Raw genomic sequence first — 18,335 nt, 5'->3', positions numbered from 1 at the left:
CCCCAGTCCCGACCAATTTTGGAAAAAAGAAATTAGATTAAACCTCTGCTTTTGGTGAGAAACATCGAAAATTCATAGAGAAATTACTCACCTGAGGTTTAAAATACTCGATACAGGTAAAAGTACTCCTTACCTTACTGGGTTTTCTATCAGGCTGGCTCCAAAGAAAACGAGTTCTATGGGAGGGTAACAATTCCACACCACTCATAAATGGTATTTATTTATTTATTTGGTACGAATTTGTATGTGGTACGAGGGTCTATCCGTTTTCAAATAGTAATATACGCAATAAAAGCATTGTTTCACTCACTAACACATCAACATACCTGACCTTTTTTGGCAACATTACCTGATCATCATTTCTGCTGTTTCTTCCTCTAATGTTACATAAACTTTGTCCTGCACATTGTCAAAGATTGGGAAATCACTCTGGCCCTGAATATGTTTATTGGCCAGGTCACTGGTAACAGGTGAATTGCCGAAACAATGGCGTGAGGGGGGGGGAGGTCATGCGGGGTAAGGCATTGTCCCTGCCTGGCATCTTGTAGAGGAAGATGTCCCGTGTATACGTACTAAAAATCATGCACGAGAACTGGAAATTTTGCAAATTATGAATCTTGTAATTGCGCGACATAAAGGTTCGTTGACGGGTCTAGCTGTGACAAAACGTTGTGATGTACCCATACGTTGACGGGACACCTCAGGTTAAAGATTTACTTTCTGCATTCTTTAACTAGAAACTTGTAAAGTCCTCATGGAATCGCTGATATCATGCTCAGGCACTCTTTCGTCACTGACTATCAACTTTAACCCTCCCAGCTAGCTAAAAGTTTGCTCTCACTCAGGTCATACCTAAGGAGAGTTACGATTCCAAGATTTCTAAGTACTGTGCTGCTGTTTTGATCTCCTATTGAAACTGTTTTGTATTTATCCCCACTAGAAAGATTGTGAAGGATCTTTCTGCTCATAACCTTCTTTCTGACCCCATCACATAGGCTCTGTCTGGAACACTCCACTGGTGATCTCCACACATTACCTTTCAGATTCTTGGTCATCCTCCCTATCAGTTCTTTGGAGCAACCTTTGCCATTGCCCGTGGCATCTCTAAGGCTTTCGATTGGACCTTGGCAAATTTTTGGTTAAATTTCCCAACTGTCCCCATACTGTTTCTTTCCCTATGTCTGTACCCCTCATCTCTAGCTTCTTTTCTAGTTGCTTTAAATCTGCTGTTATAAACCCTCATTGTTTTACATCTAAAGCTATTATATTAACGGTGGTGTTCCTGAGAGTTTAGTTTTTTCATGTATTATCTCCTTCTTATTGAACGATAATTATCCTCTGCACTGACCTTCTACCCCTATCCATTCATATGCAGATGAATCCTTCCATTACTTATCCACCCATTTATCACAACATCTATCAAAGCAGTTACTTCAGCAATTACGATATTTGGTTACAGATCACACTGTTTCTGACTCGCCAATTACTTATGATTGTCGTATAAGAAATCTTGGTGTTATTAATGCATCAAAAACTCAGTTTCTTTTTCTTGCAACCCACAAAAGTCTTTTACAAGCATCTTCTTTAATATACAGGAGTACACACCTCAGCACATTGTTTCTTAATATCCTGGGGTATTTTTCTCCCAGAACCTATTATGGATAAAGCAAATTAGCTTCTCAGAGACTGGGTGTAATGTACAGTCCCCATCCTGGGAAGTTGCTGACTGTACAGGGGCCTTCTTCTCTGCTGTGTGGAGTGCTGCTCTAATGTGTGCTTGTGTGTGGTGGTGTCTGGGGGAAGTGAGTCTCATCGATTACAACTCCTCGTTGCCTGGGCCAAAAAAAAGGTGAAAACTCTAATCCTATTTGTTCTAGTTCAGTCTTTCTACTCCAGAAAGACTATGTACCTCTTACGATTCTGAGTAGGGATTATAAGAGGTCCAGGATCATTCTATTTCAGCTTTCGCAGACTAACGCACAGAATTTGTGTACACTTGTTAACTATTACTAGTGACTTCAAATGACCTCTGACTGGTGACCTGAAATAATCTCGTAGGTCAACCTCACATAGCCTATGTCCGAACTGGACGTCATGTGATTCTCCGTGTCAAAAATTGGGCTGCAGGGGTACCTGGGGTTGTCCGGCCCAAAAATGGCGAACACTATCGGTGACCTTAAATGACCCAGATCTGAATTTTGATCCCCCTAAAACCATCCTTGGGTCGCCCTGATTCAGAATGTATATCGGTCTTGCGGTCTCTGGTCCTTGATTTGGACATGACTGAAGGACAGACAAACATCTTTTATATATACAGACTGTCTTCCCTCCTTCTAATGTGTGTGTGGGTTTGTTCTTACCTAATTGTTCTTACCTAATTGTATCTTTACAGGAATGAGTCAAGCTCGTACTGTCCCGTGTCTTAAACCATATTTATCGTACATATCCTTAAATTTGTGAATTGTTTTGGCACACACTATTTCAATCGGTAGTGCATGCCATTGATCTATTGCTCTGTTTGGGAAACTGAATTTCCTTACGTCTTTATCACCTCTCTTCTTATGCAGTTTTTTGCAGTGTCCTCTTGCTGATGCTTCTCCATATGTTAAGTAATCATTTATATCTATTTTCTCCTTTGTTGATATGCACTTATATAGCATTATCATGTCACCTCTTTTCCTTCTCTCCTGTAGTGTTGGTAGATTCAGTTTATTTAGTCTTTCTTCGTAGCATAGGTCCCTTAAGCTTGGTATCCATCTTGTAGCGGCCCTTTGAACTTTTTCAATCTTGTCTATATGCTTTTTGAGATGAGGACTCCAGACTACTGATGCATATTCCAGAGTTGGTCTAATGAATGATGTGTGTGTGTGTGTGTGTGTGTGTGTGTGTGTGTGTGTGTGTGTGTGTTCTTACCTAATTGTTCTTACCTAATTGTATCTTTACAGGAATGAGTCAAGCTCGTACTGTCCCGTGTCTTAAACCATATTTATCGTACATATCCTTAAATTTGTGAATTGTTTTGGCACACACTATTTTATTCGGTAGTGCATTCCATTGATCAATTGCTTTGTTTGGGAAACTGAATTTCCTCACGTCTTTATCACCTCTCTTCTTATGCAATTTTTTGCAGTGTCCTCTTGCTGATGCTTCTCCATATGTTTAGTAATCATTTATGTCTATTTTCTCCTTTCCTGATATGCATTTATATAGCATTATCATGTCACCTCTTTTCCTTCTCTCCTGTGGTGTTGGTAGATTCAGTTTATTTAGTCTTTCTTCGTAGCTTAGGTCCCTTAAGCTTGGTATCCATCTTGTAGCGGCCCTTTGAACTTTTTCAATCTTGTCTATGTGCTTTTTGAGATGAGGACTCCAGACTACTGATGCATATTCCAGGGTTGGTCTAATGAATGATGTTATTATCCTTCTTAGCATGTCTTCATTTATGTATGTGAATGCTATTCTCATATTTGCAAGCAGTGTATACATGTTCCGTACCTTCTCGCTGATGTGGTCAGCCGGAGATAGTCTGTTATTGATAATCACACCTAGGTCTTTCTCTCTTTCTGATGTGTATAGGGTTTTATTTCCTAACTTATAATCCCAATCAGGTCTTTTTCCACTTTTACCAAACTTGATTACATGACACTTGTCCACATTGAATTCCATTTGCCATGTACTACTCCATTCATGAAGTTTATTTAATTCTTCTTGTAGCTCTTTACAAGAGTCTGTGTTAGTAATTCTCCTTTGTATTTTTGCATCATCTGCAAACATATTCAAATAGCTCTCATTTCCAGTGTTACTGTTTATATCATTTATATACACTAAAAACATGATTGGTGCCAGCACTGAACCCTGTGGTACTCCACTAGTCACTTCTTTCCATGATGAGTAGTTTCCTCTTAGTACTGTCCTCATTACTCTTTTTTATGAGAAAGTCTTGCATCCAACAAAACAGTTTGCCTCGAATTCCTCCTTGATGGTACAGTTTCCATAAAAGTCTTTGGTGTGGTACTGTGTCAAAAGCTTTCTTGAAATCTAAATAGATACTGTCCACCCATCCTTTCCTTTCCTGTACTGTGTTTGTTACTCTGTCATAGTAGCTCAACAGATTAGTAACACATGATTTTCCTTTTCTGAAACCAAACTGTCTTTCTGTTATCATACTGTGTTCTTCTAGATGATTTACCCAAGCTTTTCTTATAAGTTTTTCTAATACCTTGCTTACAACACTGGTCAGTGATACTAGTCGGTAGTTGAGTGGATTTTGTCTATTTCCTTTCTTGAATAAGGGGACAATATTTGTTTTTTTCCAAATATCAGGTAGTTTACCTTGACTCAAGGATTTCTTGAAAATTGAAAATAATGGTTTACTTAACTCCTTTGCACATTCTCGTAATACCCAACATCAAATTCCATCAGGACCACTTGCTTTTCCTCTGTCTAATCTACTTAACTCCTCCTGTATTACTTTTTCTGCTACTTGTATATCTGGTAGTATGTGTGGACATGCGTGTTCCACATGGTCCCTCTCAAAATTTTTTTCTTCTGTAAAAACTAATTGGAAATTCTTATTTAGTGCTTCACAAATATCTTTCTCTTGTGTATAAGTGATTCCCTCGTCCGTAATGGATTGTATTATATCTTTTACTTTAGTTTTGCTTCTGATATAGCTGTAAAACAGCTTTGGTTGATCACTACTTTTATTTATTATATCCTCCTCAAACTGTTTTTGGGCTTCCCTCCTTATTCTTGTATAGTCGTTTCTTGCCTGTTTGTACTTACTATACGCCCTTTCACTATTGTGTCTTCTGTATCTATTCCACAACAAATCTCTTCTTTCTTTTCATTTATTACATTCTGTACTGAACCATTTCTGTATTTTCTTATCTGCTTCTTTGTGCTGTGGGATGTACTTCTTGACTCCTATTTCATAAAATTCACAAAATTTTTTATATACAGCATTTAAATCTTGTCCTCTAAGCTCATTTTCCCAATCAACTTCTAAGAAATACTTCTTTAGGTCTTGATAATTTCCCTTTTTATAATTTAGGCTATTTTTGTAACTATCATTGCTGTTTACTATGTCATATGCTATCCTGAAGTTATAATTTAGTACTGCATGATCGCTTTTCCCGAGTGGAGGGTGATATATTAAACTGTCAATATCATTTTCTTGCCTTGTAAATATTAGATCTAGCACTGAAGGTACATCAAGTCCTCTTTTTCTGGTGGTTTCCCTCACATGTTGCGTTAAGAAAAACTCTTGTACGAGATCCAGGAGCTTTTGGTCCCACCAGCTTTCTTGGCTATTTATATCTAGAGTATTCCAATTTATATTTGTATTGAAGTCCCCAGTTAGTATAATTCTTTCCGATTTCTCTTCCATTTTATGTAGCAATGATCTTACACTCTGAACTGTACTCTCTGCCAGGTCCTCATATTCGTCTCTTTCCCATGTGTTTGATCTGGGTGGCATGTACAAATTAGCTACCATTACTTTACCTTCACATGTGTCGATCTCTACTGCAATCAGTTCTACTTGTGATGGTATATCTAGTTTTATTTCCTTGACTTTTAGATTTTTCTTAGTTAATATTATAATTCCTCCTCCTTTTTTTAAATATCTGTCTCTTCTCCATATATTGTATTCCTCTAAGTTTAGTATGTCATTTGATATCCTTGGTATTAATTTTGTTTCAGTTAGGCATATTATTTGTGGTTCATTTTCTCTGACATAATCATTCATCTCTAGTAATTTAGATACCATTCCATCCACATTTGAGTACATCAACTTTATCATATTGTTTATATACTTGTCATGATATGGTTCTACTACCTTCCTCCTTTTTCTTCCATCCTGTTTGTGTACCACTTTCGTACCTGCAATCCTATTACTTTGTAAAAAAAAATTCTTCTTCTCCTCTTCTGATCTTCCCTCATTTTTTTGTTTTTGCTTCCTCCCTTTTCTCTTTCAGTAATTCCAGTTCCTCTTGTGTTAGGCATCTTTTTATCCATACATTTTTGAACTCCTCTTTTTCCTTAAGATTCATTGCATTTTTCAGTATCTCTTCCACAGTGTTTACACTCTGGGAAGTCTTGCTTTTCTCGTATTTCCCTAACCTTTTGTGTTCCTCTATGTCTTTACTACAGATTTCCTCTGATACTTCATTCAGTAAGCTCATTACATTTGCCATCTCCTTTTTGTCTCTTGTGATCTTGTTTTTAACTTCTTCCTCTTCTATACCAGTGATTACTATTGATTTGTTTATCTCTACTGAATCTCTGACTAACTTTGGATTGTTTTGGATTATTCTTTTCACCTCCTTTTTAATGCTTTTTCCTCCACCCTTGTTTCTAAGTCTTTCTTTACTTTCACCATTTCAGCATACGTGGTTTCTACATCATTTTTGTAGCTTTGCACAGCTTCATTCACTTGTGTTATCTTCTCCTCAATATCACTGCTCTGGTCAATATGACTGCTAACTTGCCTAATTGTCTCTGTGTCATTTTTGAACTCTTCCATAACACTTTCGTGATTGACTACTGTACTTGCCATTTCACTCATTTTCTTCCTAAGTGTACTCAATTCCACTGTTAGTTCACTGATGGTTGTGTCTTTCTTATTGGCCTCCCTTCCTAGTTTTTCTATTTCTTCCTTTTGCAAGTGCATCTGCTTCTTTATTTCATCAATTTCATTTTTGAAAGCCGTTTCTAGTTTGTTTACACGTTCAACCAGTCTATTGTGGGTCTCTACTTCAACCAGTTCTTGGTAGAAATCATTTTGCTTTTTACCTTTATCCCTTTTCTTTTCCAAATTTGTTTTACTGAAGTATGTATCCATTTTGCAATACTTAAAGTGCAAAGCATGTACTTACAATCTCCGTGTTGTTGTAGTCTAAACAAACCTCAGAGATGACTCAGTGTATTCTTTAGTCTTGGTTCTATTTCCTGTTTGTACAAGTCTTGTTTAAACTTATTATTTTTTTCCTTTTAATAATGAACAATCACTTAGTATAACCTGGTACTGAGCTTGACTCATACAAAGATACTATTTAGGTAATGCCACTGGCCGTGATGATTTGGTACGGAGCGCCGGTGTCACACGTCCACCTAGATTGAATCCCTGTGTATGTGTGTGTGTGTGTGTGTGTGTGTGTGTTCATTTCCCCGTGTTGTTGCTGTTGCAATGGCTGCTGCTCGTCTGAATTATCTGCTTACATCCCTCTCTGACGCAGCAGGTACGTAGCACCAGTGTAGCAGTGCAATCTCTTCCCTCTTCTGTCCAGAAGTCTAGTACAAGAGTTAACCGATATTTTCAGTCTTTTATACCTACACCTAGTCAAATCCAGAACTGTCTTCGTCACTTTTTATTTGTGCCAACATTGTTATTTTGGGGGGAGGCGGGTATACTTTTTCATCCTGTCATATTTTTGGATCGAGTGCCTCGAGAAAAAACTCGGCAACAAAGACAGAGAGGAGAGGGTATGGGCACGATACACAAATATTTCATTACCTACATCAAACAGTCATTTTATTTATATATTAACTGCATCTCTCAGGAATTCGCTTCCCCAGAGTTGTTACCCTCCAAATTTCAACCCACGTCTGTTCAAGTCTAACTGTTACAGATATTTTTTGAACGGAGGACGCCAGTAATCTGGTGTATGCATTGTTTTTTTTTTACTCATTTGTTTTTCCTTCCTCCGTTCTGTTATTTATGAAAAAAAAAAAAAAATAGGCGTAGGCTACAGACACAGACCCCAGTCTTGTTATTAAATCGCCGTAAATTTGTTTATTTATAAAGTAGCTCATACAAGCAGGCCTCAGTCTAGTTATTAATTTTGGTCATAAATTTGTGCGCTCTACAATATCTGAGAACCAGAAGGTGTTATGGTACTTTACCTTTAGGTAGCTGGTTAGGTATAGGTTGGATTAATGTCAAACATAGCTTTTCTGACGATTTTTTGGTTTGATTAGCCCAACTGTTTTATCCATTTCCGTTAAAACCGATGTATTTACTGAAGGGGGGGGGAGGAAGACTGGATATCTGAAAAACGAAATATTTGCGACTAAAGGGGTAGATAGAAAAGTTGGTACAAATGCCAAAATACAAAAGAAAAACCAAGATTCCATATTCAATCTGTTGTGTCACTGGAACTGCAGATCTATTTATAAGATTAGGTTAGGGTTAGGTTGGTTGTAATAGGTAAGATTAGAACAGATAAGCTTAGGTAGGGTTAGGTTTGGTTATATTGGATATATTTAGAATAGATATGCTTATATCAGGTTAGGCTGGGTAAGGTTAAGTTTGGTTATATTAGATAAGAGTAGATAAGTTTTGGTTTGGTTAGTTTAGGCTAGGCGACTTGAAGGCATTACATACATAATGCAGTTACAGTCAATGAGTAATGACACGGACCTCCTCCAAATAACACAATTCAAGCCTTATTTTTACCATGAGTGTCGGTGACGACTTTTGATTTATTATAAATTCTGATTAACGCCCAGCGATTTAGATCAGGCACATTTACATCACAGGCACGTAATTAATACTATAACACGAGATGCTAATCGTCCTTACATTTTAACAACTGATCGAAGCGAAGGTGTGAGGTTGCTGAATAATTATTTGCTGAACTCGTACGGACGTTGCCAATATGACGGGATGACTGTGCCAGAAAAAAATAAATAAATAAATAAAGGACTCGTCCTGGAATCTCCAATTGAACGGGTCAGGTTTTTGTTGCTTTTTTTTTTTTTCCCTGCAATGATTATTGCTTCAATGGCCGGGAGCCATGTGAGTGTGCCTTGCGCATTACAGAGGTTATTCTCTTGGGCATGGAAGCATACATTCCTTTCTCATTTCCTTTGACTAATTCAAGGAAGCCTTGGTTTGATCACGTTTGTTCTAATGCTGTCTGCAACACGGAGAGGGCCTATAAAAGGTACCAGAGCCAATCCACCCCTGAATCACATCTTTTATGTTTCTGCCCGGAATCATGCTAAGCCTGTTCATCGCTCTGCTAAAAATAATTTCATCCGTACTAAGTGCTCTTAACTCTAAAACTCGAATTCTTCCCTCTCCTTCTGTCACCTTGTCAAGAACCTTTCTAACAACTTTACTTTATCATCCTTTCCTCCTCTTATCCACTATGATGGTTCTGTAGCTATATCTTCTACTAATAAAGCAGATCTCTTCACTCAGACTTTCTCCTCCAATTCCACCTTAGACGCTTCCGGTGCTGTTCCTCCATCACTTCCTCTCTGACTTCATCATCGCTGATATTAAAATTTCTTCAGATGATATATTTTCAGCAATCACTGGCCTCAATACTAACAGGGAATATGGGCATGATGGGGTCCCTCCCTATTTTCTTCAAGAACTGTGCTGCTGCACTTACCCCCTGCCCAGGTAAACTCTTTCGCCTTTGTCTTTCATCTTGTACCTTTCCTTTTTGCTGGAAGTTTGTTCTCATTCAGCCAGTCTCAAAGAAGGGTGACCACTCCCAACCCTCTAACTATCGTCCAATTGCTTTAACATCCTCTGTCTCAAAAGTTTTTTACTCTAATCTTAACAGAATAATTTTAAAGCATCTTTCCTATCACAACCTTCTTTCTGATCGTCAGTATGGGTTCCGTCAGGGACGCTCCACTGCCAATCTCCTCACCTACCTCTCAGACTCCTGGTCATCCTCCTTTCGGGACTTTGGCGAAAGCTTTGCCATTGCACTTGACATCTCAAAGGCTTTCGATCGAGTCTGGCATATACCTTTAATTTCCAACCTTGCCCCTCCTATGGTTTTTATCCTTCTATCTTGCTTTCATCTCTAGCTTCCTTTCTGGTTCTATAGCCCCTGTTGTAAACAGCCATCGTTCTTCTAGATTTATCAACAGTCGTGTTCCTCAGAGCTCTGTCCTATCACCAACTCTCTTCCTTTTATTCATCAATGACCTTCTAAGCTGTACATCTAACCCTATCCACTCGTTCACTGATGATTCCACCCTTCACCTTTCCATTCAGTTCCCGCAACGTCCACCTTAGCAGTTACTTCAACAAACAAGGGATGAGGCTATGGCACACCTAATGTCTGACCTGGCTCGTATCTCTGACTAGGGTAAAAATAATCTCGTTGTTTTTAATCCATCAAAGACTCAGTTTTTACACCTATCAACCCGACAGAATCTTCTACAGGAGTACCCACTAATGTTTAATCATATCCACCTCCATCCTGCATCATCTTTGAACATGCTTGGGGATTCATTCACTGGAGACTTATCTTGGAAAGATCATATTGCATCTCTTGTAAAATCTGCTTCCAAAAGATTAGGTATTCTAAGCCAACTCCGTACCTTTTTTACCCCTGCATGGTTGTTGACTTTATACATGGGTTTTATTCGCCCCTGTAGAGTACAAGTCTCATGTGTGGGATAGCTCCGCACATACAGCTCTTCTCAATAGGGTGGAGTCAAAGGCTCTTCGTCTCTTTAACTCTCATCCTCTTACTGACTCCCTTCAACCTCCGTCTTATCGCCGCGCTGTTGCATCTTTATCTCTTTTTTATCGCTACTGCAATGGTCACTGCTCCTCTGAACTGTCTGCTTGCATCCCTCCACCTCTAAGACGAATGCATAGACAAACTCTCATCCCTTTTCTGTCCAACTCTCTAATGCAGGAGTTAACGATTACTCCCAGTCCTTCATTTATGCAACAGGTCAACTATGGAGCTGTCTCCCTCTGTCTGTGTTTCCTACATCCTATGACCTCCAGTCTTTCGAACGCAGTGTTTCCAGGCATCTCGAAATGAACGGATCTTGAATTTTTCTCTCTTTTGTTTTCAAAATGAACGGATCTTGAATTTGGCTCTCTTTTGTATTGTTTTTGTCTTTTGCTTGGAAGGAATGGTTTCCAGGATCCTAGCCTTTGGTTCCTTCTTCCTCACATTAAAAAAAAAAAAAAAAAATTCGTTGTTATAACAATTTTTCTTTCGAGGTTGTCACCCTTTGGCTCTTTCTTTCCTGCATTTTAAAAACGTGGGTTTCCTAGGTGGAACGGGATTCCGTCAAATGAAGTATAAGCATGCAGCATGTTCAATTTTGAATCTGAAGATGCTATTACACTCATACAGTCAATCTGAATCGTTACAGCACTGCTATAGTTTGCGTTAATAATAGTAATAGGGGAACCTAAAATTTTATCATCAAACTGAATTGCTTTATAAAGGGTGTTATGAAATCTTCATAGGAAAAAAATCTATTTTGATGCACATAAGATGTACTCACCTGAGCCGCTCTTGGGCCACTAAGAATGACCACTGGCTTAGGTCCCATCCACACTTTCATCACTTCACCGTAATCACAGTAGGACAGCAGCAGCTGGAATAATTCTGCAAGAGGGCAAGGACATTAGCTACCTTGAGAGTTTACCACCACCACCTCCACCATCATCATGACCCTAACTATTACGTAATGATGGGCCTAGGTAAGATCATGAACAAAGAGAGAGAAAGCAGAAAAGTGAGGTGAAGAATAGCTTATGTACAGTACTATTTGGAGGTATTCTAAGAATTGTTAAGGAATAGTACATCTTTGGATACTGACAAATATCTTAAAATTTTTGTCTCACTGACTGAGTACGTAAGCAAGAAAGTTTTAGTATACTATTTTTCCGTCCCCATCCCACACTGCCATAGATTCCAACAGCAGTAATACAGTATAGGAAGGACGTTGTCCAATGAGTCATTCTTCCTAGAGGCAGCCTTTCAGTGTACAGTACACAAAATAACATAAGGCATCGTAAACAAACACTGGCTTCTTAAGTTCACTGTCTATATTCTCCAAATAATTACAACTAATGCTTGCCAACTTCACGATTTTCACGGGATTACCGAAGATATACAAGCTTCACTAGCTGCTCTGGACATCTCTAATGCTTCCCAGCATCACTTTACTGTTTTCACAAGTACCGAAGATAGGCAAAACATCACTAAATGCAACTGACACTTACCTACACTCAGACTGAAACTGAAAACCAACTGAAACTGTTCTTAGTCTCTTTCCCATCCTTACATAGCCTTACATTAATCTTGAAGCTTCTAGTACACTCTACGAGGCAACAGATACAACAGTTACCAACTTGGAGACATCCGACACATCCACCAGCTGTAGGGGGTCACCTTGGGACGTGATGGCGGGGCTTGAAGCATGGTTGGCTTTGCAGGCATGCCTACCTTTGTAAGGTTCGGGATTTGTCAGCCACGTGGACCAAGCTGGAGCTCCTGTTTCATCAGCCCCTTCGGGACTAGGTCGCGACCATCCCCCTTTGCTGAACTCCTTCAGTGTCCTCAGTAACACAGAGAGGTAGACTCAGCATGCTCTCCAATACAAGTTTCTCCAACTATCAACACCAAACTACATGCACAGTACACACCACACTTCCGTTTCAAAATTTTCAAAATGAATGGCGTCGAATAACATAGCCCTCGGAGTCCCCAGGGGGGAGACCATAAATGACCCCACTTTCAGCCCTCTCTCCCGGTGACGACCAAGGCGGCTGGAACGCCACTGTCTGACTCTCTTCTTCTTCATTTCCTGCAAAATTCGTGGCCTTTCCTCTTAACTTTCTGCTCTGTTGAACACCACCTCTCCTCTTAACCTCACCTCTTTTCCTAACTGGAGACTCAGCTGTCTGAGGCAACTGACAGTAAACCCTTTTCTGTATCCTCCTACTTTCTCTATACCTCATTTTCAAAGCTCAAAGGTGGCTGTTGTGTATATATATGCAACAACTTATCTTGCTCCTCGTGTTCCTGAACTCGATTCTTCTGAATTCTCTACACTCTGGCTTCGGCTTTCCTGTCATTCTCTAACTAAATATATCTGTGCTGTTTACTTATCTCCTAATTCTACTGGACTATCAAAAATTCTTTGACTATCTTACTTCTCAAGATGGAACGCATTCCTATCCATTTCTCCTTTCTCTCAAATCTCCATTCTTGGGAGATTTCAATGTTCACCACCACCTTTGCCTCTCTCCTCTCCTTTCACTGATCCACTTGGTGAACAAGCCTACACCTTTTCTATCCTTAATGACCTAGAGCAGCTTGTATAGCACCCTACTCCTTATCCCTGACCATGCCTTCTGAGAGAGCTCCAACGTACTTAATCTCTTCCTTACAATCTAATCCTTCTGCTTACACTGTTAATCTTTTCTCTCCGTTGGGCTCCTCCGATCATAACCTCATCACCTTAACCTGTCCTATCGCTCTCCCGTACGGCCTGCAGACCCCTCCAAAAAATGTCGACTCCTGATACTTTGGAGCTGCGGATTAGAGAGGAGGGGCCCTCAGGCAGAACTTCTTTGATTTTCCCTGGAATGATTATTACATCCTTGGCCTGGAGCCATCTGGGTGTGCCTTAAGCGACATTACGGAGGTTATTCTCTTGGGCAATAGAAGCATACATTCCTTTCTCATATCCTTTGACTAATGCATGAAAGCCTTGGTTTAATCAACGCTTTGTTCTAATGCTGTGTGCAACACCTATAAAAGGAAAACCGGAGCCAACCCAAATCTCCCTGAATCACATCTTTCTTTATACATTTCTTGCCCGGAATCGTGCTAAGTCTTTGCTCTGTTAAAAATAATTTCATCCCAGTACAAAATGTTCCCTCAACTCTCTAACTCGAACTCTTCCCGGCTCCTTCTGGCACCCTTTGTCAAAAACCTTTCTAAATAAACTTTACTTCATCATCCTTCCCTCCCTCTTTTCTACTCTGATGGCTCTGTAGCTATTTCTTCTACTGAGTAAAGCAGATCTCTTCGCTCAGACTTTCTCCTCCAATTCCACCTTAGACGATTCTCTGGTGCTGTTCCTCCATCACTCTCCCCCTCTGACTTCCATATGGCTAACATTAAAAATTTCTTCAGCTGATGTATTTTCTCAAGCACATTACTGGACTCAGTACTCAATAGGGCATATGGGCATGATGGGGTCCCTCCCAAGTTGTTCTCCCCAAGAACTGTGCTTCTGTGCTTACACCCTGCCTAGGCAAAACTCTTTCACCTTTGTCTGTCAACTTGTACCTTTCCTTCTTGCTGGAAGTTTGCTCTCATTCAGCCAGTCCCCAAAGAAGGGTGACCATTCCCAACCCTCTTGGAACTATCTAAGTCCAATTGCTTTAATCCTGGCCCCATCCCGCTCGACATATGGGTACGTTCCAATCGATTTGCATTTGCCAGTCCCGGCGATGTACCAGTACATGTCGTGCAATTGCAAGTGGTCCCTAATTTGCACAATTTTCAATTCTTCGTGCGTGATTTTTTCTCGTATGTACAGTATACACGTGGGACACCTTCCTCTATTCCTCTTCAAGATGCCAAGCAGGGACAAATGTCCTCCATACAATCCGCATAACCTCCCCCCCCTACTCCCCTCACTGTGCTGCTGCCACTGACTTGGCAAAGGACCTGTTACCAGTGACCTGGCTAGTAAAGATATTCAGGGCCAGAGTGATTCCCCAATCGATGACAATGTGGAGGACAATGTTTACATAGTGCATTAGAAGAAGAAAACAGCCAGAAATAATGATCAGGTAATGTGGCAAAAAAAGGTCAAGTATGGTGATTAGTTAGTGAGTGAAACAATGCTCATAATGCCTTTATTACTGCTTGAAAACCAATATACTCTCATACCACATATACATTCGTACCAATGTAAATAAATAAATACCGTTTATGAGTGGATAAGCCAGGCAATAGTTACCCTCCCATAGAACTCGTTTTCTTTTTGGTGCCAGTGTGTTAGAAAACTCCAGCCAGGTAAGGAGGAACTCCTACCTGGATTGGGTATTTTAAAACCTCAGGTGAGCGATTTCTCTATGAATTTTCGATGTTTCTCACCAAAAAGCGAAGGTTTTAGCCAAAAAAAATTTTTTGAAAATACCTCGGGACTGGGGGGATGTAGGAGGTGCGGAAAACCCTCGGGACGTGACGGGTTTAACATCCTGTATGTCAAAAGTTTTTGAGTCTATTCTTAATAGAAAATTTTTAAAGCTTCTTTCCCTATTACAACCTTCTTTCTGATCGTCAGTATGGGTCTCCACAGGGGACGCTCCACAGGCGATCTTCCCACCTACCTTTCAGACTCCTGGTCATCCTCCTTTCGAGACTTTGGCGAAAACTATGCCATTGCACTTGACATCTCAAAGACTTTCGATTGAGTCTGGCATAAATCTTTAATTTCCAAACTGCACCTCTTAAGGAAGTTTCTATCCTTCTATCTGTGCCTTCATCTCTAGCTTCCTTTCTGGTCATTCTATACCTGCTGTTGGAGACGGCTATCGTTCTTCTAGATGTATTAACAGTGGTGTTCCTCAGGGCTCTGTCCTATCACCAACTCTCTTCCTTTTATTCATCAGTGACCTTCTAAGCTGTACATCTAACCCTATCCACTCATACGCTGATGACTCCACTCTTCACCTTTCCTGTTTGATTCCCACAACGTCCATCTCAGCAGTTACTTCCAACAGGCAAGGGATGAGGCTATGGCACACCTAATGTCTGACTTGGCTCGTATCTCCATTCAGGATAAAAATAATCTGCTTGTTTTTAATGCATCAAAAGACTCAGTTTTTGCACCTATCAACCCCACAAAATCATCCAGCAGCTATACCCACTTAAATTTAATAATACTCAACTTAATCCTGCATCATCCTTGAACATGTTTTCTGGGGTTTCATTTGCTCGGGACTGGTCCAAAGACTCATATTACATCTCTTGTAAAATCTGCTTCCAAGCGGATTGGGTGTGCTAAGCCAACTCTGCTCCTTCTTTGCCCCTGCACAATTGTTGACTCTATACAGGGGTTTTATCCCACTCCCTGTGTGGAGTACAACTTTCATGGGTAAGGAGGCTCCTAACATAATAGCTTCTTCTCAATAGGGTGGAACAAAGGCATCTCATTAACTCTCCCCTCTGATACAGACCTCTGTCTAACCTCTGTCTCTTCGCTGCAGTGTTGCATCTTTATCACTTTTCTTTCACTACAATAATGGTCACTGCTCCTCTGAACTGTCTGCTTGCATTCTCTCCACCTTCTACGCACGGCCGCGTAGCACCCGTCTAGCAGCAAACTCTCACCCCTTTTTCTGTCCAACTCTCTAATGCAAGAGTTAACCGTTACTCCCAGTCCTTCATTTATGCAAATAAACAACTCTGAATTACTGTCTCCTTCTGTCTGTATTTCCTGCTTCCTATGATCTCCAGTCTTTCAAACACAGTGTGTCCAGGCATCTCGAAATGAATGGATCTTGAGTTTGGCTCTCTCATGTATTTTGTTTTTCTCTTGGAAGAAACAGTTTTGCGGGCTCATTGCCTTTGGTTCCTTCTTCCTCACATAAAAAAAAAAAAAAGCACCCCTGTCATCACTGGTGGAGGAGGCCTTCTGGTGATGTTAGTCCCTGCCCATTGCCATCTAGGGTGGGACTGTCGCCTCCACATGTGTTTGCCGTGCATGGTGTCTCATAATGCTGGGAGAATGGAGTCCTGGGGGTTAAGTGGTGCTGCAGGATGTGCCCTGCAGCTAGCAATACACCTTTTTGGTCTCTTATTTTGGCTAGACGGGTGACCTGGATGGGCCCGACCAGGTCAATTGGCTGGTCATGCGTTGGCTAGGGTCAAGTGGGCACTGGGGTGCCTGGTGGCTCCTATCATCCTGGGGTCACTCTTGCCCAGGTCCCCCGGTGGTTACCTGCATATACTCTCCTGCTACCTCTGGGGTCGCCAGTGGTGTTGGCCCTGGCATAAGACCTTCCCTTGTTGGGCTCAGTGGTGGGTGGAGGGATGGGAGAATGAAGTTTGACTTAGCAGTTTTATGAGAAATTTACGAAAATCTTTAGTTGACGACTCTGACACCGTCCCTGGCCACTCTTGTATTGCAACTCTGGAGCCTTACCAGGCCCCTGTTGAGTATCCTCCTTTGCTGCAGCATTCAGCTAGGACTTGGAGGTATTCCTGTTGAGTTGGTGCAACTTCCGAATTCAGAGATGAAACGGTGCTGGCACATTATGCCAAATATCTAGTCCTGAAGCCCTCCGTGGAAGGGTCAATGCTAGAAATGGATATTCTTGAACTACACTGTGCTATAGTGTCAGCTTGTGGAAGGGTGCCTGAGACCTCTTCCCAGGGCGATGGGAGCATACTTATTGAAATTTCCCCCCCTGAAGAGAGCTCCCGTTTACTATGTCCGACCTCTGTCTCTGATGCAGCCATTGCTGTACATGTGTCTGTAATAGCAGTTTCAACCAATGTAGAGGTATCATATTTTCCCATGACCTTCTTCGATACTCAGAGGCACGGCTGCTGGAGGAATTACGCTCATCTGGTGTGGTGAAGATTGAGCACCTTCACAAGAAAATCGATGGAATTTTGACCACGACTCCGCCCTTGTTTTTGACATTTGACAAATTAACATTGCCTACATTAGTGAAACTGGCTTAGCTGTCGCTTCCTGTGAAGCCATATGTGCCATCCCCAAAGCACTGCTTCCACTGCCAGGGGTATGGGCAAGTTAGCCGATTTTGCTTTCGTGCACTGGAGGGTCTTCCTCGTGTCTGTGTCTTCTGTTGTGGATCAAGCCATATCAGCGACTGTACAGTCCTCCTAAATGCAATCACTGTGGAGGTCCTCATGCTGTCTTCTAAAAACTGTCCAAGATGCTACCTGGAAAAGGAGATTTTGTCCATTTGTACACGTGAGAGGGTTTCATTTCCTGATGCAAAAAGGAGAGCCAGACCCTTCTTTCAGCCCGGAGTTACTTATGCATCTGTCCTTTCTGGAACATCGGTGCATCACCCTGATCTCTCAGAGGAATCCTCGAACCATTTCAATACCCACTCCTTCAACTCGTGATTAGCAGGATGCTCTCCCCAAGGTTAATACTGATTATAAGAATGTTGTTTGCCTTACCACTACTCTGACTGTTTTCTCCCCCACTTCCGTGGCTGATGGCTTGCACACTTCTGTGGTGGTTGCAGACATCCACGTTGACCGGACTCCTTCTCCTGTCTAACCCAGTATGATCGAAGCTCCATCTGTACCTGGCAAACGTCACCATTGTTCGTCAGAGTCCTCTGAGCCTGCAGATCGGCCACCTACTGTAAGGTCTCTATTGTCGATCCTTGTGTCGACCCCTCTCCTGTTCCCTCTGCCCTGCAGGCTGAGGAATCTAGCCAGGTGACAATTGAAGCTGATGGTTTGCCTTTGGTCTGGTCCCAACCTGGGGATGTTGTTCGACAACTTGTTGTTGCTCCAGATCTAAAGCATAGGATGTCCTCA

At 41.1% G+C, this 18,335-nt stretch overlaps 1 protein-coding gene across 1 annotated transcript in view; it reads right to left on the bottom strand.

Annotated features, from left to right (window-relative positions):
- The window catches only part of LOC145395514 (cytochrome P450 4C1-like), a 192,746-nt gene that overhangs the window by 172,848 nt on the left and 1,563 nt on the right, over positions 1-18,335 (bottom strand). Inside the window, exon 2 of the mRNA XM_080269123.1 lies at positions 11,284-11,387. Within this exon, the coding sequence (XP_080125249.1) occupies positions 11,284-11,387 (104 nt within the window). The remainder of the gene's footprint in view (positions 1-11,283; positions 11,388-18,335) is intronic.

This window comes from Coenobita brevimanus, chromosome 31 (assembly GCF_032717465.1).
Source record: "Coenobita brevimanus isolate Jiangsu-jjx chromosome 31, ASM3271746v2, whole genome shotgun sequence".
Taxonomy (NCBI): Eukaryota; Metazoa; Arthropoda; class Malacostraca; order Decapoda; family Coenobitidae; genus Coenobita; species Coenobita brevimanus.
Note: the sequence above shows the minus strand (reverse complement) of the source record. Positions and strands in the feature narration are given on the sequence as shown.